The 27017-nt window shown below is 39.7% G+C and overlaps 1 protein-coding gene across 5 annotated transcripts; it reads right to left on the bottom strand.

The window, feature by feature from the left end:
* Positions 1 to 437: 437 nt before the first annotated feature.
* On the bottom strand, positions 438 to 26320 carry LATS1 (large tumor suppressor kinase 1). Of its 5 annotated transcripts, XM_055810887.1 has the most exons (9): positions 26144 to 26320; positions 25122 to 25291; positions 20988 to 21496; positions 16865 to 17015; positions 13511 to 15036; positions 8211 to 8793; positions 7014 to 7196; positions 6662 to 6768; positions 438 to 5652 (listed from the first exon to the last, which is right to left on the bottom strand). In XM_055810887.1, exons 3-9 carry the CDS (start codon positions 21336 to 21338, stop codon positions 5137 to 5139), a joined length of 3417 nt encoding a protein of 1138 aa, XP_055666862.1. In that variant the 5' UTR covers positions 21339 to 21496; positions 25122 to 25291; positions 26144 to 26320; the 3' UTR covers positions 438 to 5136. The 5 variants fall into 5 exon arrangements, with proteins under 5 accessions (XP_055666862.1, XP_055666861.1, XP_055666863.1 ...); XM_055810886.1 differs by lacking the exon at positions 25122 to 25291 and having other exon boundaries at positions 26144 to 26318; XM_055810888.1 differs by lacking the exon at positions 25122 to 25291 and having other exon boundaries at positions 13511 to 15033; positions 26144 to 26318.
* Between the last annotated feature and the right edge of the window lie 697 nt (positions 26321 to 27017).

Raw genomic sequence — 27017 nt, 5'->3', positions numbered from 1 at the left:
ATGCAGTCTTTTAATTAAATTTACCATCATCTGTTCTTATGCTTTTGCTCTTGCATTTTTACCCATTTAACATCGTTAGACTGGCACTTTTAGCCTATCCCTTCAATAAGTGTCTGAATTTAAAATAAGCATTTCTATATTTGCTGTAAGAAAAAGCCGTTGCTGACTTTCTAAACTTCCAAGTCTTACTGTACCGCGTCACTTGGCTACCGAGAGCTGGAGGGATTACTTTTCCTCTGTTTGTCAGTGGCTAATGAACGAAAAATGGTGCTGTACTCCCACCTCCAAACCAAAGGCAGAAGAATTAGGATGCAAGCTGTCTCTGCAAGATGACACTGGTTCCTGCATTGGCAGTTTGAGATGTGCACTTACAGATGTGGACTTTCTCAAAGGCAATTTCCCCTCCTAATAAACACAAAAGCTGTGATGTGTTGTCGTATCTCTCAAGAACAGGAATAGCTTTATCATACATAATGAATGCATAATAAATAACTAAGATTTAATTATTTTGACAAAAGAGGCAGCAGAGGACAGGGATAGAGCACCAAGAAATTGAACTCTTGAACACCAAAATGTATGCTTTTGAGAACAGGTTACAAACATGAGATGACAGTTAAGTACCATGACATTTCTGCTATTTAACAAAACAATTTGTGTATGTTTATCAGTAGAGCTGTTGCAGCATAAAGGGGACTTGGAAAAGAGGGGTGTGAAGGAGAAGAAACAAACAAAAAAAAACCCCGAGCACATTTGGGCAACTAATGTTCACATTTCATATTTGACTAGCCAAGACAAAAAATTGATTTTCACTCCTTATAAAGATTCATTGTATTTTGTTATCATCCCAGCAGGTATTACACTAAAGAAACCAATTCTGAGAAAACAGTTTCCAAAACTCAGGAACGTCACCGATTACCAGTAGCTGATAGTTCAGTTTGGCTGTTCACAAGTGCTGGAATTCTTTCCCTTATTCTGAAGTAACTTTTAAGTGTCAATGCAACCATCCATTCATGTCCCTTAGGTCAAATGTGCATGCTGCACTAACAGTTCAGTCAGCAGTGGCAAGGAAGCCTCAGCTCCTTACCTGCTGGGCACAAAGAAATGGGCACCCTGGCACTCCTGCACAAAGGGGATGGACGCTCCCAGGTACCTACTAGAAAAGTCAGCATAAAAGATGCACATTCTTTTCATACAAACATCAGGAGACTTTGAGGTTATGGTTCAAGCCACTACTACGTAACCCTATAAAAACCCAAACATGCCAGTAAGCGTTCCGAGATCACAGTCCATACATGCAGTCGGACTACGGGTATGCAGAGACCTGTCGAAAAGGGATGCCCATGGTGTTACACAGACAAGCACACAGTATGCAAAAGACTGGTGAGCAACTTACTATAGCCATGAGATAATGCAAGATTGTTAAATTTACTAACTACGCATACAATAAATGAATGATTTGCTTAAGCGGAATTGTATGGTGGTCTATGTATTTAATTGGAGGATCCAAAAGAACTGACAGAAGGATATTTATAATATAAAAAAGACATTATATATACATATACACACATGGAATATATCTATATAGATATATAAAAATCAGTAAACTTGAATAGTGCCTTTATCAAAGAGCATCTTAAGGAATTAAAAAAATTTACTATGACATTGACCCAATTTATTATCCTTTTGCTTTGGCTGAATTAAAGCAAACAGATTAAAGGTCTGATCTGAAACGCCATAGACATTTGAAACCAAAGCGTAATAGTGTCTTGGTGACAGCAGCAGCATCTAAGAACCCCCCTACTGCACTGCCTATTAGCTGAATAGTTTTAAAAGGAGTCTAAATAAATCATTCCCACTCACAGCTTTGCAACAGCGGAAGATAGGTCAGTCTCAAAGAGACTTTCTAGCCATATATTCTATAGATTCTATTACAAATCAAGGATAGAAAAGATACAGCAAGAGGGCCTGCCCTAGGATAGAATGCCACTGAATATCAAATAGTATTTACAGTAGTACAGTTACAGGATTATAGAACATTTTATAAATACAATTAACATGTATACAAGGGCACGTAGAAGAGAAATTTGTTTTCACACTTTACAAAGTAAGAGTAACCTGAACTAAAACTTACTGCAGAATTCCACAGCTGCTGGTTAGGAGCCTCTCTTCTCAACTGCCTGTACAAACCAATCCCCATCATAAGTCACCAGTGAAACACCCATGTTTTAAGCAGCAGCTACAAAGAATCTCAAAAGACTCTGAATCTATGTATGAAACGTGAAGTTTCAAAACATGGGTAAGGCATAGCATCTTAGAGAGTTGTGACAACGCTTACGTATAACTTTCTCAGAGAACCTGGACTGTAACACATTATTTTTGCAAGGAAATACGTAATACTGCAGCATATAGGAGGCAAAATTAAAAGAAGGTATATCACAACTTCTAACACAAGATAACAGAAAACGCCAGAAGCATCTACCGAATTCTAAAGATGTGAACTCTTCCTATATTTGTTGAACAATGGTAAAATAATATTTAATATTTCAGTACGTGCACATGTCCTTAAAAGACTCAATAATTTCCTTTAATAAAAGCAACTGGTTTTGCTTGTATAGAACTGTGGTGCCTTTACAGGACACCCACCCCCACCCCTTTTTAAAATACTGGCTGAAGACCAGTTATAAACAGAAACATAACATAATACAATGCAGGCAGAGGAGAAATATACTCAGATAAAAAGGCAATTTTAACAGTCAATGTAATGAAGAACTGAAATTATTTTCTCTGCATACTTCAAACACTGTAAGGCAAACTTGATAAAATTACCTTTAGCCAGTAATATATTATACTTTACTCCAAGACAAGTAGACCAGTTTTACTGGGATACTTACTATGAAGGAGGATAATCTTTATAAAGTTTATTTACATGGAAAACAATCTTTTTTACATAATATGTAAAATGGAGTAGTTATACACTGCAGCCATTTTATAATATTAAAGCTAAATGAAATTAATCTTAAAAGCTATTCTATTTCAACAGCTGTGGAATAGACAGAACATGAACTGTTTTATTTAGCTACAAACCCATTTTCATTATAGAAAGTAACTAACTACCTGCTTGAGAAAAGAAAACAATTTTTCATAAGCATCTTCTAACCATAATAAGCACTTCACAGTACAGGGGTGAACTCCCACAAATGTTTTCTCCTGTGACCAAGTCCATTTAAGAAGTTTCCTCGCTGCCAACCCTCTTTACTGCAGTTCACTGCTTCCTCAGTCATGCCAATATAAAGGATTTTTTGGACCACACTGGAAACTGGATCACTCAAACAGGCTTTCAAGAAAGAAACCTTCAAATGCTAAACACCAAGCAGTTTTTTACTGATCCAGTATTAGCAGAGCACTACAGACAGTTGCACTGGCACAAAGAGACACTGAACCGGAGCACAGAAAGGGAACAAACGGCCGGAAGCGCACAAGAATTTCTTAAACCAGCTTGGTGAGAAGACTAACCTAGTAATTGGCATTTGCTGCAAGAACAGCTATGAACACCAATTTCATGATGTTTAGATAGTCACAATGCCAGTGCAATGGCACAAATAATAATTTAAGAAAACAGTAACGCTTACAGGCACATTATTAGATTATCCATTGGAATTCAATTCCATGGAGAAGGAAATGTTTTAAAAGACACAAAGTTTACTTAAAATAGTGCATTTTCTTTACCACTGTGTTAGCTTCAGAAGAAAGGAGGAGAGAGATAAAAAAACATTATTCTTTCTGCCTCTCACCTGTAACTCCTGGTCTTGTCTCAGGGAAGCTGCTTAGTGGGTTGCCCCCTCCCTGCTCCCAGTAGCCTTAACAGGCTCAGTACCCTCCCACCAGGAGACCCAAGGGGATGTCTGCTCACCTGCTGCAGGAAATTATTAGAACAGTAACGCAGAAGGCAGTAGACACAGCCCTGAGTTTCTAATTCTGTTCTGAACTGGGCTGTGAAAGATGGACCACTTAAACTGTACCGATGGCTCAGATGGACTGGTGCATGACCCTTCTCCTCACCGTCTGTGTAACTACAAGGAAAACTGTTAATGCCAAGTGAAACTGGTCCCCACAACAACAGTCTTGAAAGCCGTAATTTATAATCTTTACCCATTACCATCTCAAATATATAATAAAGAACTATTCTAAAATTTATTTTTCAAACTAAGAATTCCAGCTAAAGCAGACCTGTGCATACTTTGTAGTTTGGTTGTAGTGAGAAAATTAAACTAGATTTCAGAAGGTATTGTTCCTGAAGCTTCTTCTCCTCTCATAACCATAGGAGAACATGTTACGTTCTGACGACAGGAGACAATCAAGTTGCTTCTGAGTGCACAGTCCTTCTGCTTTGAGAGTACCAGTTGCATGCTACAGCGTTATTAACGTCAAATTCAATTACTATTTAATAAAATACTAGTTCTAATGCTTTATCACTTTACAATCACACTACAGCCACGACGTACACTTTCTTGCTCCAGGGCTGAGAACTATGCCATTACCACAGCTGCTGGAACCATTTCACCAGATAAATGGCTCAGTTCTTCCAACGCTGTGAACAGTTAGGCTAAATACAGTGAGAAGTGAGGGTACAGCAGCCTTTTTTTTTTCTCTTCAGAAACGTTATCAGAGAGCTTTATTAGTGTAAAGTAGGTTTTATATTTGGTCAATGCAAGGAAAAACTGTCATTAAAAATTCTGAAGCAGAGATCTGTTTTCTAAAATTACTCAGTATATGTACAAATAGATACCAGGCATCATCTTCGGAAAAAAAACCCAAACAAAACACTATTTCCTATTTTGAGTACTTAGAGTACAGAAAACCAATAATAAAATTCAAGTGATATTTTTCTCACCTAACATCAAATCTCTTCTAAATTAAACAATTAACAATGCTGAAATAAATTAATATTTGAAAAGGATTCCCTGTATTCTGGGGAAACAAAATGTACAGAAAGGAAAGAAAAGACAGTTTTCTTAGTGTTTAAAAAAAAATGCATGCATGTATTTACCCTACCCTAGCAATCTTCTCTCAATTCTCTGAAGAGACTTCTCAAAAATTGCAGCTTCAAAATAAGTTTATTTAGTTTTTATTCCTCTACTAAACATAAACCAGGTCACGATTTTGAATTCCTCTACCTGCCTGTTCATCATCATCATCATCATCTGACTGCTGTTCTGAGTTTTGGGAACTGCCATACTCATACTCAATGGGCTTTGGATTGTTGTATGGGTAGCCATTGTCATCAAAAAACCTTCGGAAGGTGAACTCGTAAAAAGCATGTTCAGGGTGTTTTCCATTTTTGTACCACCCATTAAGTGTATCATTTCTGTTCCCATCCTTATCATCATCACTCCACAATTTATCTGGATCAACTGGATCAAAGTTTGACGTGTCCGTAGGATGAGCAATTTTGGGAATGTAGAAAGCTGACTGCCTCCGTAGATCACTTGAAAAATCAATTGTTTTAAAAAATGGATGAGCTTTTATTTCATCTGCACCATTTTTGCCTAAACGATCTTCTGGCCCTCGGCAGAGTTTAATAATAAGGTCAGAGGCCTCCGGAGTCAATTTAGCTTGAGGTGGAATATGAAGTGCAGTTTGCCAGTTGATAACCTTTAAAGCAAAAATAGGTGTTATTCTATTTACAACTTCATAAAAAGGAAAAAACAGTGTAAGTTAGAACAACAAAATGAAAAACCAAACAGCCACAAAACAGTCACTCGACACGCGTAAGTGTTTTCACACTAGAGAGGGGAAATATGAAGCTACTCTTTCAGAAAACAAGTTACGTTTTCTCTAGAAAACCAGCAAAATCCAGGTAAAATTTAGTTAATTCCAAATCTAAACTAGAGTCTGGCATGGAATATCCCTGCTGTAAACCAATGAAGATACTGTAAAATCCAGCACCTGGAACCTGAGATTAGACACATGGTTTACAATCTTTAAAAAAAGGTGAGGCAAAAGAATTTTGCTTTATCTGATGGGCTAGAAAGAGGAACAGATTTAAAGTTAAAAAAAGAACCCAAACAACCAAAAAAACCCACACTACATTTCAGCCAACTAGTATCTTGCAAGCTTAATGCAGTTTTGCAAAAATGGCACCCACAGAAGACTGCCCATGTGATTTCTCTGAAACAGATGGGGCTCAGGGAGGAAGGGAGCAATGGCTCTGAACTGCCAGTAACCCTGAGCAGCCACGGTCATCTGCTGCTCCTCCACCTTTGCACACAGATACATCACCAAAGGAAATCTTGTGCAGGTAAGCAGGCATGGAAGCCAAGTAGTGGGAAAACAACACCCAGATGCTGGAATAGGAGAGGAAAGTGGAAAGAATAACTGGAACAGGTGCAACAATCGAAAGGGAATGGCCAAGATCTGCAATGTGATTGCTAGTTGGCCTCTTTACTGTATAACCAGATAAAAGATACGAATATGATCCTTGAAATCCCTCTACAAATTAAGTGTGCTGCCATGGTAAAGTTTAAAATCTTGTTAGTTTATAACACGCTTGGATAGAGCAGCACTCTCAAAAATCACCTTTGATTCTATTACAAATTAGAAAGACTATGCAAATTTTAAGCCTGCTTTTTCAGGCTGTTAATACCAGACTTTTAAAAGTTACCTTCATTTGTGTTTCCAGTGGTGTTTGTGCCAGGAATGGAGGCTGCCCCACTAACATTTCAAAGAGAATTACTCCAACACTCCACCAGTCACACAACTGTGTGTAACCTGAAATGAAGTCATAACAAGGTAGTCAAAGTCTCAGTAGGAACTTAGTCTTGTATTTCTACGAATAAAAAAGGGTCACAAGCAAATTCTATTCAGTACACTTGCTTAAGACTTCCATGATAACAACTATCTATTTTTTGTCAAAATATTATACACTTGGGAAAAGTGGCAGTTTAAGAAATTTGAAGCAAGCTACCTGAATATCAGTTACTCTGCAGCAAGATTACAGTACAAAAATGCATTACCTGTTCGTAACAATACTTCTGGTGCAATGTAATTGGGCGTGCCAACAAGAGAATGGGCCAGGCAGCGCTGATGCTGACGTGCAGCCCTTCGTTCAAGTGGCTTCAGCCGATCTCCACACCTGCAATTTGCTGGGTCACCCCATTCATTGCTGAAATCCATACTGTCTTGACGCGCATGATCACCTATAATAGAGTCAGAGAGATGCCAAAATTGAGGAAGATTACTTTAGTTCTTACCTAGTATGAAATTTTCTTTATTTGTTAACATTTGTTGTTATAAGACAGAATCTGTTTCAGTTTCAACACTCAAAGAGTTAAAATGGTCATCAACATCAGGCTTTTGGTATTTTCCATCATAAGCAAAAAGTCAACTTTTGAGGAAACTTTAAGTTATTTTTTAACATTAACTATGAAGAAGTATTGAGTTTGAGCTTTCCTCAGTTTTCCTTAACATAACCACACTTGGGGTACAGGGCATATATTGTTCTTCCTCTTATGTAAACAGAAAACCCCCAATACTTAAAGCATCAAAAACTAAAATCAGATTTTACATCTTCAGCTTCTCTCCAAAGACTGTGTAACAGCCTGGCCTAAGATACATATTTTGATAAAAACAAATCAAAAGTAATTTAAAAATTGTTTTGGAAGGTATATTTTTGTTTTTGAAAATGAGAAATAGGCAATTACAAAATCTCTTATTTTACCTCTCAGAACTCTGATTTCCTTTTTTAGCTGTTGTTTTAAATAATCAAGTAGGATTTTTAAAAGCCTACTTAAACCTTTCTCAGAAATCAACAATGTACACTGAAGTAGTACATGAGACAGAGCTTGGCGTAAGGTTTTCAACAACTGTTACATTTAAAACATCACTACTATCTTCCAAACAGAGTTAGGGCTGTTGTCTATGTAATTACCTTGTTACTGCTGTGACTTTCCCTCTCCAAATCTCAGAAGCCACTAATATGACAAACTTACAGCAGAATAACTCATTCCTTCTCCCTTAAGGAATCAATGCTCATACTCACAAACTCCCCCACATACCAAACGCTGCTTTCTATAATTTGAGTGGTGTGCAGATGTATTGTTAGATGCATTACTATTCAGAAAGGGAACAGCACAGTCATCTTTCTACTCATTATTTAATTCCTTGAAAAGAATGAGACATCAATAAAAAGAAACCTTTTATATTTCTCTTACCACTCTGGTAGTATTTTGAATCGTGGGTCCATCGAAAACCTGTACAGAGCCCGAAGTCAGTCAATTTAATATGACCATCGCGGTCTATCAAGATATTATCAGGTTTAATATCTCTGTGGATGAAGCCCATTTTATGAACACTTTCAACTGCGCAGGTCAGCTCTGCTGTGTAGAACCGTGCCAGATTTTCTGGAAAGACACCCATTCTAATTAGGAGACTCATCATATCACCTCCTGGAATGTAGTCCATTACAAAGTACAAATTGTCCTTATCTTGGAATGAATAGTACAGGCGAACCACCCATTCATTATCAGCTTCTGCAAGGATATCCCGCTCAGCTTTAACATGAGCAACTTGATTTCTAAGCAAGACATCTTTTTTCCTTAGAGTTTTTGTTGCATATAAAGCGTTAGTATCCACTTTTCTTGCTAGGCAAACTTCTCCAAACGCACCAACTCCCAGGGTTTTAATTTTTACAAACATAGACTTGTCCATTTTAGCTCTTCTCAGCCGAATATAATTAGACTCTTTCTGGCACAACATTTTCCTCATTTGATCTCGGGCTTCTGGTGACAATCCAACCTGTGTAGCAAACAGAATTAGATCTGAAGAATGAACAGTACTCTTTAATTCTTGATCTTACAATTACAAGGCTTAAGCAAAGCAAACCAAATACTTATATACACCATGGGGAATAATACTTAAAGGGGTTTTGTATTGTTTTAATTTACACATTAGGATTCTAGGAAAACATGTAGTAGTAATAAAAAACAAAACATGATCAGTTTCAACAGCAAAATGCATGAGGTGCCATGCACCATTCTTGAGATGGGAGTATGTTCTAAAGAAGAGAAAGGGTAATTTGCAAACTACTGATAAAAACCATTGCAAATAATACTTATCTGAGTGTGCATCAGCTGCCTCCCTGATTCTCTCTGCAGAGCTAAAGGAAGCCAAGACATCCCTAGGAGCAGTAGGAGCTGCTGTGGGAAAGGCTTTCACCCTCTCGACTAGCTGGCACAGAAGCCATTAAACTTCCTGACCACTGCAAGTGGAACTTCAGCTGCAGGGAGGAGTACGCGGCTCCCACTCTCCTGCTTCCCTGTGTAGCTACACAAACCAGGTCCACATGGCACTGCTTCCTACTGTCCACCCACACCAAGCATGTGCCTTTGCCACAAGCCAGGACCTGATCTTCCCTCTTATCACATCACCCGCCTCTTTCTAAAAGGGACTTCAGTCACACTCTCTCCACTCTACATACCAACTAGTTGAGCAGGGCAATTTCTTTGAGTGGCTCACTCCTCCCTGCGGTATCGGCTCTTGGCTCCCATCTGCGTACATACCCCTATCCTGAATGAACATCCCTGGTGTTCTGGCCAATACCACTAGCATTCTGACAGCTGAAACACTCACGGGCCACATGTAACTCATCACATCCAGCATGGAAACCCTTATCTACAAGAACCACACCGAGCATTCTCATCGTATTCCAACCTAGGTTCCTCCTAGTGTATTTTTGCTGGCTTAAATGCCTTTAAAGTTCCATTCAATTTCAGTGCCATTTTTCTTGGCAAATTTGAGGCCCTCGAATCAGAATATCTTTTCTTTTTGGTTGTAATGTAAGCAGAATCTTTCTTTAATTTTTTATGTTCTTTTCTCTGTGACACTACTCCCACATAGTTTGATGTTCATGCCTTCTTTTGTTTTCTGTCAGCATTTTCAACATCTTGCTGCTCCCTTTTTCATAGCATCTCAATTATTTTCTCTGCCTATCTGGCTTGAAATCACCATCCTACAGCAATGACTTACAAGTGCAACCTACAGTATATTCCCTTACTTTTTCCTGGACATCCTGATCGTAAAATTGAACATGGCCAAACTGATTCCCTGCAAACATCACAACTGTTACTCAAGCACTATTCTGAAAGTTTTCAATTTCTTATTGTCACATCTTATTGATTTTTGATACCAAACCTCGTTGCTCCCCATCTCCTTAATGCTTCAAATGTTTAGGATACTGTCTGCACAACAGTACTCAGGACCATCATCAGGATTAGGTAACACTAGTCTAAGCCTGTATAAACTGGATGTTATACATGACTTCTACTTATACCTAACTTTTAACATAACTTGAAACAAAATGTAATAGATGTGACAGAAAAAGAGTGAGAAAAAAATCAATTAGATATCATTCAGTAACCTAAAAATGCTTTCGGATACCTATTAAAGAAAACACCGTTAGAACACAGAAATTCTTACAGGCATTATAACAAAAATGGATCCAAAGGAGATGCAATTAGGAAGATGCATACAAAATGCTTGTCTACCCAAACAAACTTCACAAGGAGTATCAATTCAGTAAGATTTAAATGGGGAAGGCCGTCTCAGATTTGAGACAATTTTTTTTGTTGATATCAGACAGGCAGTAGTTAGGACTGGGTAGCAGTAGTCTCAAGACTGGATGTAGGAAATAGGTTCAGCTCCCTACTTCGCATCAAGAAATTGTCTTCCTTAACACACTACTGCAGCAATACCCAAGCACTGTCTTCCAGGATAGAAGCATCTCAAGTTTTCTGTGAATGAACATGCTTAAGGCACACTTCTGGGCAGAAGGAGGGATTTTTGAAGATTTCTAAATATCAAGAAGATGCCTGAAGACCTGACCCTGTTTAAGTTCAAAGTGTGAGTCACCTTCTCAAGTCCCATCTGAACCATGAAGTCTGCTTCAGTACAACCCCACTTGCACACAAACTGAACCGTACTGATCAGTTAGAAAACCGGCATTTCTATATGATCTAGAAAATAGATCCAGAAAAATAATCTAGATAGAAATATAACCCAGAAATATAATCTAGATGGCCCCAAAACTCTAGAAGGAGAAAGACCCAATACAGTAATCACCACAAGACATACAAATAGTCAGTCTCCAAAAATCTTGTAGCTTTAAGTACCTTCTGGTACCTGCTCTCTAGCTGTTCATCCTAACAGTTTTGCAAAAAAAAAGCCCAAGTACCAGAATTTGTCATTTCTTCCCCAACCCATCTTCATTTTTCCTACACCACCCACTAAAACAAATGTTAATGACAAACTGATCACTCCCTGCATTGCTGTATCTTCCCTAGAACTCTCCTCAGCTGCAGCATTTACCAAAAATTAACCAGCTTTATCGGCTGCACAAATGTTCATGCACATACACCTCCTAGTATTTCTAGTCAATGCCAGAAATTGGAGCTTCCTGAATTGCTCTGTGATATCACACAGTTCGCTCTCATTTTGCTCCCTCCTCATCTTGCTAAGCCTTAAATCATGACTTCAGGTTTCTCTTTGTGGCAAAGACACCTAGCGTAATTCTTGGCCAAATTCACACATCTAAATAAAAAAAATATAAGACAGACAGCTCCACTCTATTCCCTAGGAAACCTGACAGATTAGAAATATGTCACCTATGCCAGAAATACAGCATCCTGTGAAGGCAGGTTATTTCTGTAGGGATGCATTCTGGGTTTTTTGTTTACCAGCCCCCCCGGCTTCAAAATTCCTACTAAAGGGGAGAAAAGAAGGGGTTCAATACTTGTTTAATCCTCTTGAACTTCCTGAAAATAAGTAATGAGCTACTTTCCCTTTCTCCTTCTCATGAAGACCTGAAATACACGTCACTGTTGTGGGATTCCTCTCCTATACCCTGATGAAAAGGAGAGGTCTGCTGCAGCATAATACCCCATTTCCTGTTCTCCAGCCTGCAATTAAACACCCCAGCTTTAAATCTAGCACAAGTATGGGAAACTGCACTTCATATAAGAAAAGACATTTGCTAGGGTGCTTTAAATGGACAAGAAAAATATCAAGAAAAGTTATATCAGTGCTTTCATATAAGTAATAATTATGCTTGAGATGCTATGGAACACAACACAGTAAGAAGGGAAAGTGAAGTTTGCAAATCATCATTAATTATAATCTTACATTTAAGTACTCAAAAATAGTAAAAATAAATTCATGCTTAATTTTGATGCAGGATTGCATGCAAAGCCCTCCAAAAAGGGATCATGCTATTCTTAACAAATACTGTTGCTCCAGAATCTTACTTGTCTACACAGGGATGGAGGCTACAGAGTTCAGGAAAGCTTCCCACACCTTAACAGTTTAAATCAGCTGTTAGTGGAAGTGAAAAGGAAAGAGAGAAGACTAAGAATAAAGATCTAGAAAGTGTTCCAGGAAGAAATTTTGCTAACATTTACATATTCGTGATTAAGCAAATACTTACAAAACACTACAGCTTAGTGTAAGAATTTTCAAAGTGTAAGAAAACACAAATTTAAAAAACAGCACTTCAAGAAAGCGGCATATGCCAAATCCATTCAGTCACAGAATAAGCTAGAAGTTATATCATACTTACGTCAAATTTTCCACTACAATTGTTAAGAAATAAGTAATACATCTCATATTCCCATTTCTGCAAATCTTAATTTCACTACTTCTCACTATTTTCTCTTTTGAAATGGCATATGTATACATCAGCTGCGGTTTTTACCCTTTTGATTTGGTTTAGCAGAATACTGAAATCCCAGAAATAGACCACTAACTTCATGCAGGCACAAAGATTTTACGTGGTTTTGTTGATGCCTGGTTTTTATTATTCCTTTCAACTGCCCCTTGTTTGAACAGATACTCTTACAGCCTGGATTGAAAAAAATACTTAAGCAAAAGGTACCATGTCTCTTTCATTCTAAAAATCTAACTTTTAGATTTTTTTTCCCTTTTGTAATTTGAACTTTAAAAACCCCATCACTACTGGAAACAAACTGCAGAATGTGAAAGTTATCAATGTTTTGGTGACTATATAGATGCACTAACCAGCCTACCACTTGTCCCTGCTTTGCGTGTACCAGCAGTGTTTATCTAAAAAAATAAAAATATCTCAAATTAATTAAAATATTGCATATAACTCACTCAAAAATTAGGATTAAATAGAACCTGTAACAAAAAGCTATGAACCATGTACTTAAATCTCAGTTCAAGCAACAATGATTTTGCTTCTGCTGCCTTATCATACATAATCCAGATGAACTACATTTCGACATGCAAAAATCTTACTTTAAAAAATTAATCTGACATGATAATGAAGTACATAAAGCAATGAAAATCTCACCACATCTCAAACACAAAAACTAAAAGGAGACTTCCAATACCATGGTATACCACAATGTTCTATTTATCTGTACTATTTACGCATTCTACTTCTTTATTAAAATTAATACAGAAACAGTTCCATTCATAGATTTAGAAAAAAGAGTTTTACCCGCATCATTTCATTTTCTAGTTGTTTTTTCCGATGCAAACGCTGCTGATGGGATTTCAGTATATTCTCCACATGCTGCTCCATGAAGAATTTAAAGGCTTGAGGGGAATAGCTTTGAATGCGAGACTCTCTTCTTTCTTCATCTTTCTTGTTTTTTCTAACAGGAACAGGTGATGTCGTAATTTGTTTCTTTTCTTTATCTGTCAAATCGATGCATTCATAATTCTTTTCATTCTCATCCTCCTTGGACAAAACAGGTGGTTCCTCCTTGCTGAGCTTGGGTCCCGTCTCATACAGATTGACAGAGGGATTCTGGTGTAACAAGTGTTTTGGGTAAGGTGGTGGGGGACCCTGGTAATTTGGAGCCTCTGCAACAGGAGACATAACTGCCATATTTGTAGATGGACTCTCAGAGAAGGGAATGGTCTGAATGGTTTGCACAGGTTGTGGCATCCAGGAGGGGTGAGTGGGTGCCAAGGCAGTCTGTAACTCTGGTTTTAACACACGCATACTTTTTACTGGTTGCTGAATGGGAGCTGGCGTTATAGCTGTTACTGTTGTAGCTGAAGGCTGAGAGCTGCTAGAGTGACTCTGCCTATTGCCATGATGGTTGTTGAAAGAATTTGACCGTACAGGAACATTGGGTTGCCACGTAGGCATGTCATGCCCATTGCCAGGTGATGACTGCGGTTGCACAGGGGAAGGCTGTGACCAGGATGCAGGTATTCCAGCTACATTTGTATTATAAAGTTCCATGTTGTGACTATTTCTATTCGGCACCATCATTGCCTGAGGAAGATTCCCATTGGTGTACGCTGAAGGAGGAGCAGATCCTCCTGTCTGCATCTGTAGCGCTGTGGGACTTTGCCTGTTAGCTGAATTCATGGGATATGGGGGTGGCTGGCGACTCACCGAGTTCCCAGACACCACATTCTGGTGAACTATGAATTCTGCCTGACAATTGCCATTTTGCATTCCAGCTCTTCCTGAAGGAAAGTTAAATTTGCTGTTGGCAGAACTCTGCATGATTATTGGTTGTCTGCCAATGGGGACAGCGCTCATGCCCCTCTGGCCCTGTGTGGAAGAACTAATGGGTGGAGGATTCATAGGTGGAGGTGGATAACCATCCTGCCACGCTCCCGGTGGCACTGGAGAAATACGGGAGATCACATATTCCATGTTTCCAGAGTAACGCTTCGTTTGAGAGTTTGGTTCCCAGGAAGGAGGTGGAGGAGTAGTCCCCCTTGGAGGGGGTGTCTGTCCTCTAGGAGGTGGAGGAGGAGTGACACTCCTGATCTGTGGTAGAGGCGGGGGATTCACTCTTTGTCCATTGCCAGCATGAGCCTGAGCAAATGCTGCAATGCCAGATCCAGATAATGGCCTTCCTACATCAGGCTGAGAGCTGGGACTTTCTGAGCGATAAACTACACCATCTCCCAGGGAAGGGCCATGCCGCTGAGGAACCAAGGACTCCTTAGAACCCTTCCAGCTCTGCTTGCGGTTAACCGACTGCTGTACAGTCCCTGCTTTTACAAGAAGAAAACACAGCATTTATATTATTAGAAATCATTTCTATTTACTGCTTTGAATATTTTGTCTGCCTTAATTACTATAGCAACAGGATAGGAATTCTCCAACATAGCATAATCCACCATACTTCACATGAAAAATTTGCCCGCTAACACACAGCATGCTATGGTAATATGCCCAGTACACAGCAGAAGAACAAAAATTGCAATGAAACTATAGCATCCGAGTTTTTAGAAATTACTTTTCTGAAGATGCATTTTGCTTCAATTACGGATGCATTCAATTTTTAATTGAAAAAATGGTAATATGCAAAATTATTAGGCGCATTATATATATTTGTAATCATGCATACAAACAACTCTCAGAAGGGATGTTCAGTACAAACGCAAAAAAGCAACAGCATGGAAAAATGTTTAGTCATGTGGCTATTCCTTCCAGTTTAACACTTATAAAACACTTCAGTGTTCTTAAACTAAATGCTGTAAAATCAAACAGCTCGCTTACACCCTTGTGTGCATAAAGCTCATCCAGACTTGTTATATTCCTTTCATGCAAAATTTGATTAAGTACTTTAATTTTAGAAGTTATGTCTTTACAGGTAGAAGTGTTATATAGACGCAGGAATTAAAACTGTATGAAAGCAAAGCTTGAGTCAAACTCTACAACATATTTACTGCATAGATGTTACTTTGCATCATATAAAATAATATGCAAAGAAACAACAGCATATTCAGTCTTACTGTGCTTTTTGCAATGTTATTAGAGATACTTGTAAACACATACAGTACTTTAACTGCTGCAACTCACTGTATCTTCAGTAATAAAATGTGTTACTTACTGTATCTTTGCAAGTAATAATGAATATTGTGGCTAAATGGTGGCCTTTAGCCAGAAGATTCACACAAGAACAGACTAAGCCTGCTCCACAGACTAAATGAACATCAAGTTGTACTTTACTACTCTTGGCTACTAATTTGTCTTCATACCTATATGGTCATTTAAAATGTCACTTTATAGTGCTAGCAGCTCAGCATTCAGTCAAATAAAAGTTCAGTATTTCTGCTCCATGTGAAAGTTACTCTTTGTTTAGGTATATGCTACTAAAACCTGTCTTTAAAAAAGTATCAAGATATAATAAAAATGTGCTTGCATGTGTTAAGAGAGCAGTAAGAGCAAGTAACAAAATTCTGACTCTGTTACTACTAAAACTATAGTCTGTCCCCTGATATCTATAAAAACATTAAGTCTGCCTTAAAAACCATACAAACAAAATCTGGAACCAAGCAGAAAATTTAAGCAGAGAGAAGAATCTTGAAACAGGACAACCGAAAATACAAATATTGTAGACATATGATATATAATTATATACACACACATAACAGAAATACACAAACCCACACATACATAGCGCTGCTGTGTGGGCGAGTGTGTGAAGAGAGACAAAAAATTAAAGTAAGAATTCAGTGCTCACCACTGGCTTCTAAGTAGCACTTGATGCTGAGAATAAAATAAGGGCATCACACCAATGAGGGACAAAAATTACTAAAATGAGATCTAAATGCCATTCCTTGTATAAAATACTTACATACAATACTGAACCCATGCAATTACACAAAGAAACATTTAATAAATTCCTGTCAAGTGCACTTATCTTTCAGAAGAAATTACATTATATGCTTTACATGCTATTTTTAGAAGCAAAACCCCCTGTATCTCAACATCTCTGTTCCATTGTGAACATGTGAAAGAGGAATTGGTTGTTTTGTATTTTTCACCTATAAGGATACACTCGATGAGTTACTAAGTTACTATGGATACACCTACCTGGTGGTTTCATACCTGCGTTTACAGGTCTTGCTGCTGCTGCAACCATCTGTTCCCGACGAGGATCCTGGTAGCTCATTTTACTTATGAATTCAATGGCAGCTTCTATACTACGGTTGTTAGTTTGTCTAAGAGCTTGTATAACCATATCCTAAAGAGAAAATTATATTTAAAAAATAATAATTTACAAGAAAATGGCAAAAATACCAAAAAGCTTAGTTATTTAGCCAAATACCCTCCAGTGATTTTACTGAGGTATGTAACTGATTTCTGTCAATCCACTTAAAATATTAAAATGTATTCTCCACAACAGATCTTCTAAAACACCGATACAGTCTGAATCTTCCAGGAAAAAAAAAGTTAACTTATTGAAGCACTGTAGTTTGATGTAAATAGTGTCATCATGCTATTCATACAAACCATTTGCTTATATAAGCACTTAGTACTGATACACACTGGTCAGGTAACAGCCAGTTACAGACAGAGGTCCCTTCCAACCTAAGGTATTCTATGGAAGATACCTTAATGTGAAATTCAGAACAGGTTTTTGCTCATTTTCCCTCAAATCAGCATGACTTTTTGTCAACAAACATCCATTAGTTTCTCCCTAAGAATTCTCCCTAACAAAGACATTATCGGTAGAAATTCTATTATTTTTGTTGTTGATTTAGGCTCTGTGTTCTTAGAGATCCAAACAAAAGTTTTGATCTGACAGCCAATCCCATCGCTGCCCACGGAAAATGGGGTATGGACCAGTATTTTTCCCACTGACTTGAATGAGATCAAGAACAAACAACAGAGGCAGAGATGTTGACCAGAGATGGTTAAGTCAGGGCACTGCTCTCCCCATCTATATTGAACGGGATTTGTGCAGCTGACTCAACAAGTCTGAAAATCCACAGCATAACTCCCTATAATTAAGTGCACTGTAGTGATTTGTTATGGCCATACTTTGTCATACTAAAGCAATTGTTTCAGTTCACATTATGCTTGAACAGGTTACCTACATACAACAGCATTCAACTCCTGCCAAAATCAACGGGACATCAAAGAGGGCTCACAAGGGAAGTAGTCAAGTGTTAATTTCAAATTCAAACCCACGTTTATACTTTCACCTTGCCTGTGTACATTTTTAAGATTACAAACATACAAGACTGCATACAGCCTTCAGAAACAACAATCAAATCCAGTGAACAAAGTAGAACCTAAAAAAAGGATTTTAGAATGAAAAAAACCCAAAAACATAATAAGGTTGTTGCAATCTTTACAGACCAGCTGACATCGTTGGAAAAAGCAGGTACAACTTTTTATCTCATAGCTCCTTCACAAGACAGTTATGTCTGCAACATTTCTACTATTATAGGCAAGACCTATGTGTTAATTTTCAGCACCACAATACTAATTGACCATTGTGCAAACAGAAGGTTAAGTTGTCCAGAGTGCTTAATTTCCAATTTTAATATACTTATTTATAAGACTCACTTCTACTTACCAACTTTAATTTTGTTCTTAATCAGTTTCAAACCCAAATTTACTGTCTTTTTATCCAAGTAATTCTATAATACAGAAACCTAAATCTACAAGTTCACATCACCAAGCCATGAAGACACGGAGAATCTCAAAGTACAGAACCAGCAGTATTTTAAGAGATGAAATTTAGTTCCCTGTCCGCTAACCAGAGAACCTGGGCCTAAGGATCTCTCTCCCGTCTAGCTGAACAACAAAAAACTTGGTCATCTGTGTGACATGAAGTACTCAATGTCTTGAAGAGTTATCACCTTACACAGAACATGTGAGCACTGAACTTGAATCCTAACAAGCAAGAGAGATTTTCTGTAAGCCATTTAGGATGTTTATTTAAAAAAAAAAACAAAACCACACACAAAAACTGCATTCTCTGATAATTTCTATACATATATTTCACTGTCTATATACATACTACCGATATCTATCTATCTATCTGCTCAGCTTTAACCCTGAATACCACCTACTGGGGGTAGGGTAGGGGTGGGGGGAATAACCAGAACATTTGTGACATCCAATAAATTTAAAAACAAACAAATAAGGTGAAAAATAAATTGATTACGTTTCCAAACTTCAAGTGACAACTCCACAATACGGCAAAGAGGCAAATTTGTATTACCAATTCAAATCCATTTTCAACACCATAATGAAATCTCATTAAAGGCTGAGATGAGGAAACACTACTTATATAGACAGGTCCAAATCAGAGCAAATTAAAGCAAGAAATGGATGTGGTACCTAGCAGCTGTAGTTAGCCTCTACATATTAGATAGGTTAGTCTCTACAGAAAGCCTGTAACGCACCTGATATAATGAAATTAAGAAGTTCTACACATAACCTGCTAAATCACAAACATGCCGTTTTGGGAACAGCCCAGAGCAGCCACTTACAGCTGGCCAACACACCCCAGCTACGATCCAGTCCATAAAACAATCCCAGCTCAAAACACATTCTCATTTCATTCCTACTTGCTGTCTGGAATACCCCCTACCAAGAAAAATGCTTTCATACTTCAGTGGTATCTGTTCCCAGCAGTGTACGTAGGCCAATGCCATATGGACTATTGTGGCAACATAATTGTGGGTTAACACACGGCAGAAACAGCTTACACTGGCATTGTGCCTCAAAAAAGTCCAGATAATCACAAGTGTCCTGGGAATTCTCAGTTGTATCCAAGAACAAAGGGCAGGAGCAAAAGGCTTCAAGATAAAAAAGAGCCAACAAAAATACCAACTTAAGGTACCTTTCTAGCTTATTATCCAGCCACATAGCATTCTTCAGTTTGCAAAAATGACTACAGGTTCAATTTGTAAAAATGGATTTGAGAACTGATCTACTTAAAAAAAAAAAATCCACAACAAATCCCCAAAAAACCAATCTCGGCAACAAACCACAGAGCAGGAGCAAACTATTACAAAATGATTAATCATTATAAAATCCTTCCATTCTTACTGAAAACACAGCCTGGACTGTGTATTTGAGTGAGCAGAAGGAACATAAAAAAACCACTATCAGCACCTGACACCAGGACATGTGAGGAAAAGCCAGCTGATAGTTTTGGAGAAGATCACTCTTGGTAGAGGTATATCTCCGTAAATACCGAAGCATCACAGCCAGCAGAACTCGCGAGCTGGTCACTACTACAAGCGGTACACTCCTGTAAAGGCAATCCCTGCTGTGGTACTGTCCCTTTTTCCTTTGGAAAGAGTGGTTGGCTAGTTTGTTTAGGTTTTTTTTCTTCTTTTAACCTGCTTTTGTACTCAGGTTTACAGAGAAGGCATGAAAACAGGTAATTTACTTTGATGTGAAAGTCCCAGTAAAACCACAGGACCTGTAACTGTGTTCATCTTTTATTCCTGGAAACTGCATTTCAGCTCCTTTCATTTATTAAAATGAATGGAAATAACTTTAGTCAATAATTATAAAAAATAGATTGAACAATTATTTAGTTCCCTGTTCTTATAATGAAAATCACAGCAGAATAATTACTAATGTCCAAGATTTTCAAGAGACTCGACATTTTTGTCTTGAGAATAAAACACAGAGAAAACACCCTGCAAGTGGTTTTGTCAAGTACCTTGTTATTTTATCTGTATCTGACACAGTGCATGAAGGATAACCAAATTTCTTCCTCAGTTTCTATTAGGCACAGATGTAAAGAGCTCATCAAAATTGATTTCTGAGATATTTGGTACTGCCTTTCAATTTAGAATGGCCATATTTTAATTGAGCACAACTCAAAATTCCACTGAGTATCAGAGGCAAAATCCATGTTCTAGAGAGTCTGGTTCTTACTGCTTAAAATTATAAATAATTAAAACAACCTAGCCCTACCACATAAGAACGAAGTGCACAAGATACTTAAAAAAGGAAAAGAAAAAAACACAACCAAAAACTCAAAAGCCAAGCCTCATTAAATCCTTCTATTCCTCTTCATCCACAATCACCAGTTTCATCTAATTAGAAACCTACCAGATTTTGAAGAAGCTATTTTGCTTACCATATGCTGTTCAAACATTCCATGACCAACACCCCCTCAAACATGCACTAATAGTTTATAGTTAGCAAAACACCAAATCCTGAAAATAAAACATTTCACCTCATCAAAGCCAGCAGCTTGTAAGTCTTGCAGCATCTGTCGATTAACTTCTGATGTTCCTTTAACAGCTGAGGTTGTTTCATTTGCAAATGGCAGAAGTGAGTTTCTTATCTCCTGCAAAACTTTATGGTATGTTACAAATTTCGGGGGATTTCGGCCTTGTCTAGGATCTTCAGATAACATTTTGCCCATGCTGTGATCAGCTTTAGCAGCATCTGAGGGTTTAGGTAAATTCCTGAGGCTCTCTCTTATTTCCTGTAGCATCTGCTGGCTGCTGCCAGTATAGTTACTGGCAGGAAAAGTCTTAGGCCTCATTTGTCTATAACCTTCTGGCTTCTCACTTCTCTTCATGAAAACATGTATATATGCAACCTCCACCAAGGACTCGCACACACCAGAATTCCAGGAAGACTGGCTGTTCGTTTCAGAACTTGTGAAATCAGTGGCTCTTCACTGTGAAGCCATGGTTCATCTAGTGCTGGAGTTTGTCACAACCCAAAACTGCTATCCTGTTAATAAACAAACAAAAAAATCCCGTTATACATACAGGAGTGAAAAAGTTTACTGTAGCATTGGTGGCAATGAAATGTTCCCATACAGCACTGGTTCCACAGTTACTAAAAGCATGCTGAGCAATTCTTCAGGCAGTCTTTACTCAACCTAAATTACAAACTGTATTGGGCTTTAACAGTTCGTTAACAAAAAAAGTTTTAGGTGCCTCAGGTCCAAACAGTCCTGAATTGAAAAGGATGTGGACAGAGTAAAGAGGACAAAGCTTTCAAGAGCAGACAAAACCTGCTGTGTGCACCACCCCATCACTGCTGCTTTGCCTTCCCTCTCTGCTGGGTGCATCACCCATGTTCTCTGCATCAACACTTCAATAGCTGAAGATGCCAACACTGCTACCCAGTTAGCTAGGGTATGGACCAAATACCATCACTGGCCAACAATTCTGACATCAAGCTCTATCTTCATCAAGATAGAAATGAGAAGTATAAAGTCCACCAGTAAGAGTATGTAATCACCGTTATTTTATCCATTCTTTAGCAGTCACATGTCAAAAGTAAACACTTGCCTAGCTCATTGCATGCAACTTCATGATTTCCTGTACCATCTGCCATTTAAACTTGTTTACAGATTCAATGTTCTAGGGCTGTCACAGTTGCTTAGCTCAAGTCTTCTTGAACCAATCTTCAGCAATAGTTAGGTAATTTTTTTAAAATTTATTTTACATAAGGGAACACGAGAGCAGGAAGAAAAGAAAACAAAGACAATTCAATCAAACCTCTTTACTGTAAAATTGTTTAACGACTCAAGCATCAAATTCACTGAGAGCACAGCTGTGACATTTGGTAAGGGAAACTGAACTTTCTGTCGAAAACAAAGAACATTTGCATTTTGAAGGGGCAGACTCATCAGGGAAAGAACCCTGCACCTGCAGAGTACTCAAATCTCTGCATTTGTGCTGTGTACTAGTTAGTACTGTAACTGGTATGGCAAAGGACAAAGCAACCAAGGCGAAGCACTGAAGTTACAGAGCATTAGCCTCTTTAGAGTACAATGAAATAAAACTTTTGAATATGATAGCACAAGATACAAAAATTACATATTGTAGCACTGTCTTTTCTTCACAGGCAACTACAATAGAAAGCTCAAATGCAATGTTTAACAGTAGCAATACTGAAATGTTTAAATTTTCTTGTTTCTGTTTCTCGAATGTTAAAAAATTGCATTCCTAGTTTTCTGAAGGATTATTTTTGAGAATTCAGATGTCTGCATGCATCTTTTATCTCTTAAAGCAGCCATGTGTAGATAACTGTTTCTCATACTAGACATGAATTAAACAGGTTTCACATAGTCTATGTAGAAGTCACTCTTCCAGGTTTCACTTCTACAATATTTGCACTGTCATAAACCAATTAATGATTCAGTGATTGAGGCAGAATACGACAAGAAGTTAGTATGACAAAGAACCCTCTAATACACATGCAAATTATTTTAAAAACACATGCTAGCCATGTGTGACTAAAATCTGAAAGCCTGAAGTAGTACATAATAATGACTGTGAAAAGAAACACAAGAGACACCCACTTAATCCCATTCTCCTTGGGGAACCACTTAAGAAATAGCCTAATTTCACTAATGGAACTAACTAAATCCTAGGTGCTATAACTGCACCCACAAGCCTTCTTTGCCCTGTGATAGGTTTGAAACCTTAAATAAATGTAATCTAGTAGTTATATTAAAGTTTTTTCCTGCAGTCTGGTAGCATACGATTCCTCAGTGTTCACTGAATAAGGAAAATATCATCAGATGTGTAAGTGAATTTTAATAGTGAACAGTGACATTTTGCTCAAACTATTAAATCTAGATTCAGCAGAAAGTATGGCATGAGAGCAGTTAAAATGTAATTTAATTTTGGCCACTTTCAAAATCATTTTCCAAACATGCCATATTTAAGATCACATTGGAAATACTTTGTCAAAAACACTTTTTTCCAAACCAAATGCAGTCACCATATTTAGAGTGTTTTACTATAGATGTGCCTTTTCTTTCCAACAGATCTGCATCAAAAAACACGTGTTGGGATACCCAAGCGCAAGGATATATGCTAATAACACTTGAAAGAATCACCATCTCCAGAAAAATGAAACCTTTAGAATAAACTCATCCCAAAACATAGGACAACAAGGCTAAATATCTTACAGACTTAGTAATGTAAATTACTTGTTCCAATTCAGCCAAAATTAGGACTAATTACATCACTGGCATGGTAATATAGATAAAACAGTTGGTATGGATCTTGTGTCACACACATACCAATGAAAGAAGAAAAAGATGCCCATACACAAGTTATTCCTTTTAACAAGTTCCAAAGACCTGGAATTCAGAAGAAAACAAGTTGCTTTGCACCTATGTATTTTACCAGAATTTCATCTGGTATTTCAATATTCACTTTATGGCTACACCATGGGCAGCTGAGATAAACAAATGTAACACCCCTAAGAGAAATCAAGATTAAATTAACAGGACACTTAAGCCATAAATCAGGGCATCAAAAGTCTACAACCCAGGAGGCAGAAAATCAGCTTGCTCTCCAATTTCTTTCGGTACAAAACTTGAAAGAATTGTTATTTCTTTCTAAAGTGCTTTGAGAACTTTAAGACAAGGAATGTCGTGTTCAATAGCTATTATGTTCCTGGCAACTGCAGCATAACAGGATAACAGGACTAAGTAGTCTTGGAAAATAAAGCTGCACTTTCACATAAATTTTAGCAGAAGCAGAGCTTAACCAGTGTGAACCACCCAATCCACTTATTTCCCACCACTTACTAGCACCAGCATAATTGTTCGTAAGGCCAAACAGACTTAATCAAGGTAAGGAACTTACCTAGATAAATACTTTTTTTTTTTTTTTTGGTGGGTTGTTTCTTTTGGCAGCAGGTGATAGTGTATGCGAAACTACAGTCTTAATTGCTCAGAAACCCAATTAAATTGGTCCTCTACAAGAAAGCAAGTATTACTACAGTTCACCTTGCTCTACATATGAACCCCAAAATTCAGAAGTCATCTCCTCTTACAGATACTTGCATACATTTTAAAGCAAGGAAGTTTTTTGACTGCTCAGTAAGAAACCTATCTCAATTTTGTACGTCTAACTAGCAGACACAAACTGCATCCACGGGAAGTGATATCTATTCCCCCTTGCAGTTTTGTGTCATTAAATGTAAATGATATATCTGTTTGTTAATGCAGCTGTTTCTGCTGGTGGAGTTCTCCACCTCCCTAAAGGAGTTTAAAAAAACTTATTTAATTTCTTTTCAAAATATAGGGATGAAGTATTTTCCTCTGCAGGTCAAACAAACATACAAACATGTCTTTTTACAGCATAACCATGAAAGATTGGACAAACAGGCGTTTGAATGAAAACTCAGAATGGCTGCATGCAACTGTCAACGGTAATCAAGTTTTTCTGGGGAAAAAAATACACAGCTTTGTAACAGAATTGTAACATTTCTTGTCTCCAGAAGTTCTGACCATGCTTTTAAATACTTGTATCTCCAATTAAGTATTGAAACCCACATATTAATCTGTTTCGGTTCCCTCTTTCATGTACCTATTCTAGTAACTTACTTCATACATAACCACAACACTTTATTGCTAGTTTGAGTTGGAGAAGCTTGGTTCAAATCAACAAAAGGAAGCTGTTCTTCAAGTAATAGGTCACTGAAGTGTAAAGCAATTTGCCAAAGGATGCGTTTCCGATGCCAAAAGTTTCCATAGGATGAGGAGAAAACTGGACCCTGAAATTAGTAAATAAACACAACTATAAACAGTCAGGAAAGACTGAGCTGGAAATGACCAGAGGGTAGCTGAACACTGGGAACATTGTGCATTTGCCCTGCTTGTTTCCATTCATACGCTCTGTACCTCCTTTAGCAGGGTACAATTCTTCTTACGTAGAAATGTATTCTTAATTATCCTCTGCAGCACTAGTAGTTATTTCAAGCGTACACAGGAATGATCTTTACGGCTGCCAGCAGAACAGCCACTGAGGAGCAAAGCCTAAGCTGTATCGCACAGAGAGGTACCGCAGTAATTCCTCCTGCACAGCAGGACCTAGTGGTTCGGGGACCACCCGTACCCGCAACGCCGCGGCGCCGGGATGAGTGCTGGGCATCCGACAATCGCGAGTATCCCGACCCCGTCCCACGGCACCGGGACAGCCGCGCCTTCGCCGCCCGGCCAGCCCCGGGCCGTGACCCGAGGTGGCTCCGCCGCTGCGCCGGTCCCCACGCGCCGCCAGGCCCCCACCGCGCAGGCCGGCGGGCCGAGCGCCACCGCGGGGGCGGCAGGACCCTCGCCCGGCGGCGGCACAAGGGCCGACGGGCCCCGCCGCCCCTCCCGGGAAGCCGTTCCCCAGCGAGCGAGAAGCCGCCTTCGGAGGCGCCAACGGCCGGTGGGGGAAGCGGAGACGGCACTGTCTCCCGCGGCCGCGCTCCGCCCGCTCCCGGCGGGGCGAGAAGGGCCCGCGGCTCCCCGATCGCTCCTGCCGGAGAGGGCTCGTCACCGTCCCCGCGCGGCGGCCGCGCCTCGGCCTCTCGCCCTCACCCCGCCGCCGCCCCCCCTTCGCCACCGCGGCACGGCGGACCTACCTGCGGCGAGAAGGCGGCGGCAGCGGCAGCAGCACCCCGGGCCCGGGCGCACGGAGCTCAGCCCCGCCCGCGCGGCGACGACCGCCGCGGCCCTCCGCGATGCCGGCAGCGGCTCCTCAGTCCCTCCGCCAGCGCCCGCCGCCGCCGCCACGGGCCTCTCAGTTCGGCGCCGCCATTTTGTCGGTGCCTGCGCCGCGGAGAGCTTCCCGGATATGGGCAGCTCCCGGCCTGCCTTGCGCGCCCGGCGCCCCGACCCGGATGGAACGCGACGGCCGCCGCCCGCCCCGGGACGAGCCGAGGCGGCACCCCCGGCGTGCGGCTAACGGGGGCAGGCCTGCTAGGGGGAACCACAAACACCAGACACCACCCCCCGCCAGGTGCCGGGCACTGCTTTTTGCTTCCGTGGCAGTACCGAGCTTGACGGATAAATACCGGTTCTGTAACGAGGAAGAAAGTTTTGGCGAGCCCCCGCGATCCGGTTGATGCCTGAACGAAGGACTCGTTGCGGACGAACACGCGCAAGTGGCCAGGAAGGAAAAATCTATCGGTTACCCCTAGAGATGCGCCTTGGCCGTTCCTGTCCCGGCGGCAGCGCCGTTCGAAGGGGGCGCGGAGCTCCCGGCGCGCTGACGGCCCCGCGGCGGCCCCGGCGGGGCAGCCCTGCCCCAGCCCGGCGCACAAGCGATCTGGTCAGGTAAGGTGCTGTCACCACAACGCATCAAGAGGCTGTTCTGGCCGACGTGGAAGTACGCTTTAAAGCGGTTCTGATGGAAAACGCCATGTACAACCTTGTAGAAGCCTCAGGTCTTCCTCTGTCCTTCAGATTGTGTCCCCAGGATCAGTCCAGGTAACTGCGGGTGATTTGCCCTTCTCC

This window comes from Falco peregrinus, chromosome 7 (genome assembly GCF_023634155.1).
Source record: "Falco peregrinus isolate bFalPer1 chromosome 7, bFalPer1.pri, whole genome shotgun sequence".
Lineage (NCBI taxonomy): Eukaryota > Metazoa > Chordata > Aves > Falconiformes > Falconidae > Falco > Falco peregrinus.
This window is presented reverse-complemented; position numbering and strand designations above follow the sequence as displayed.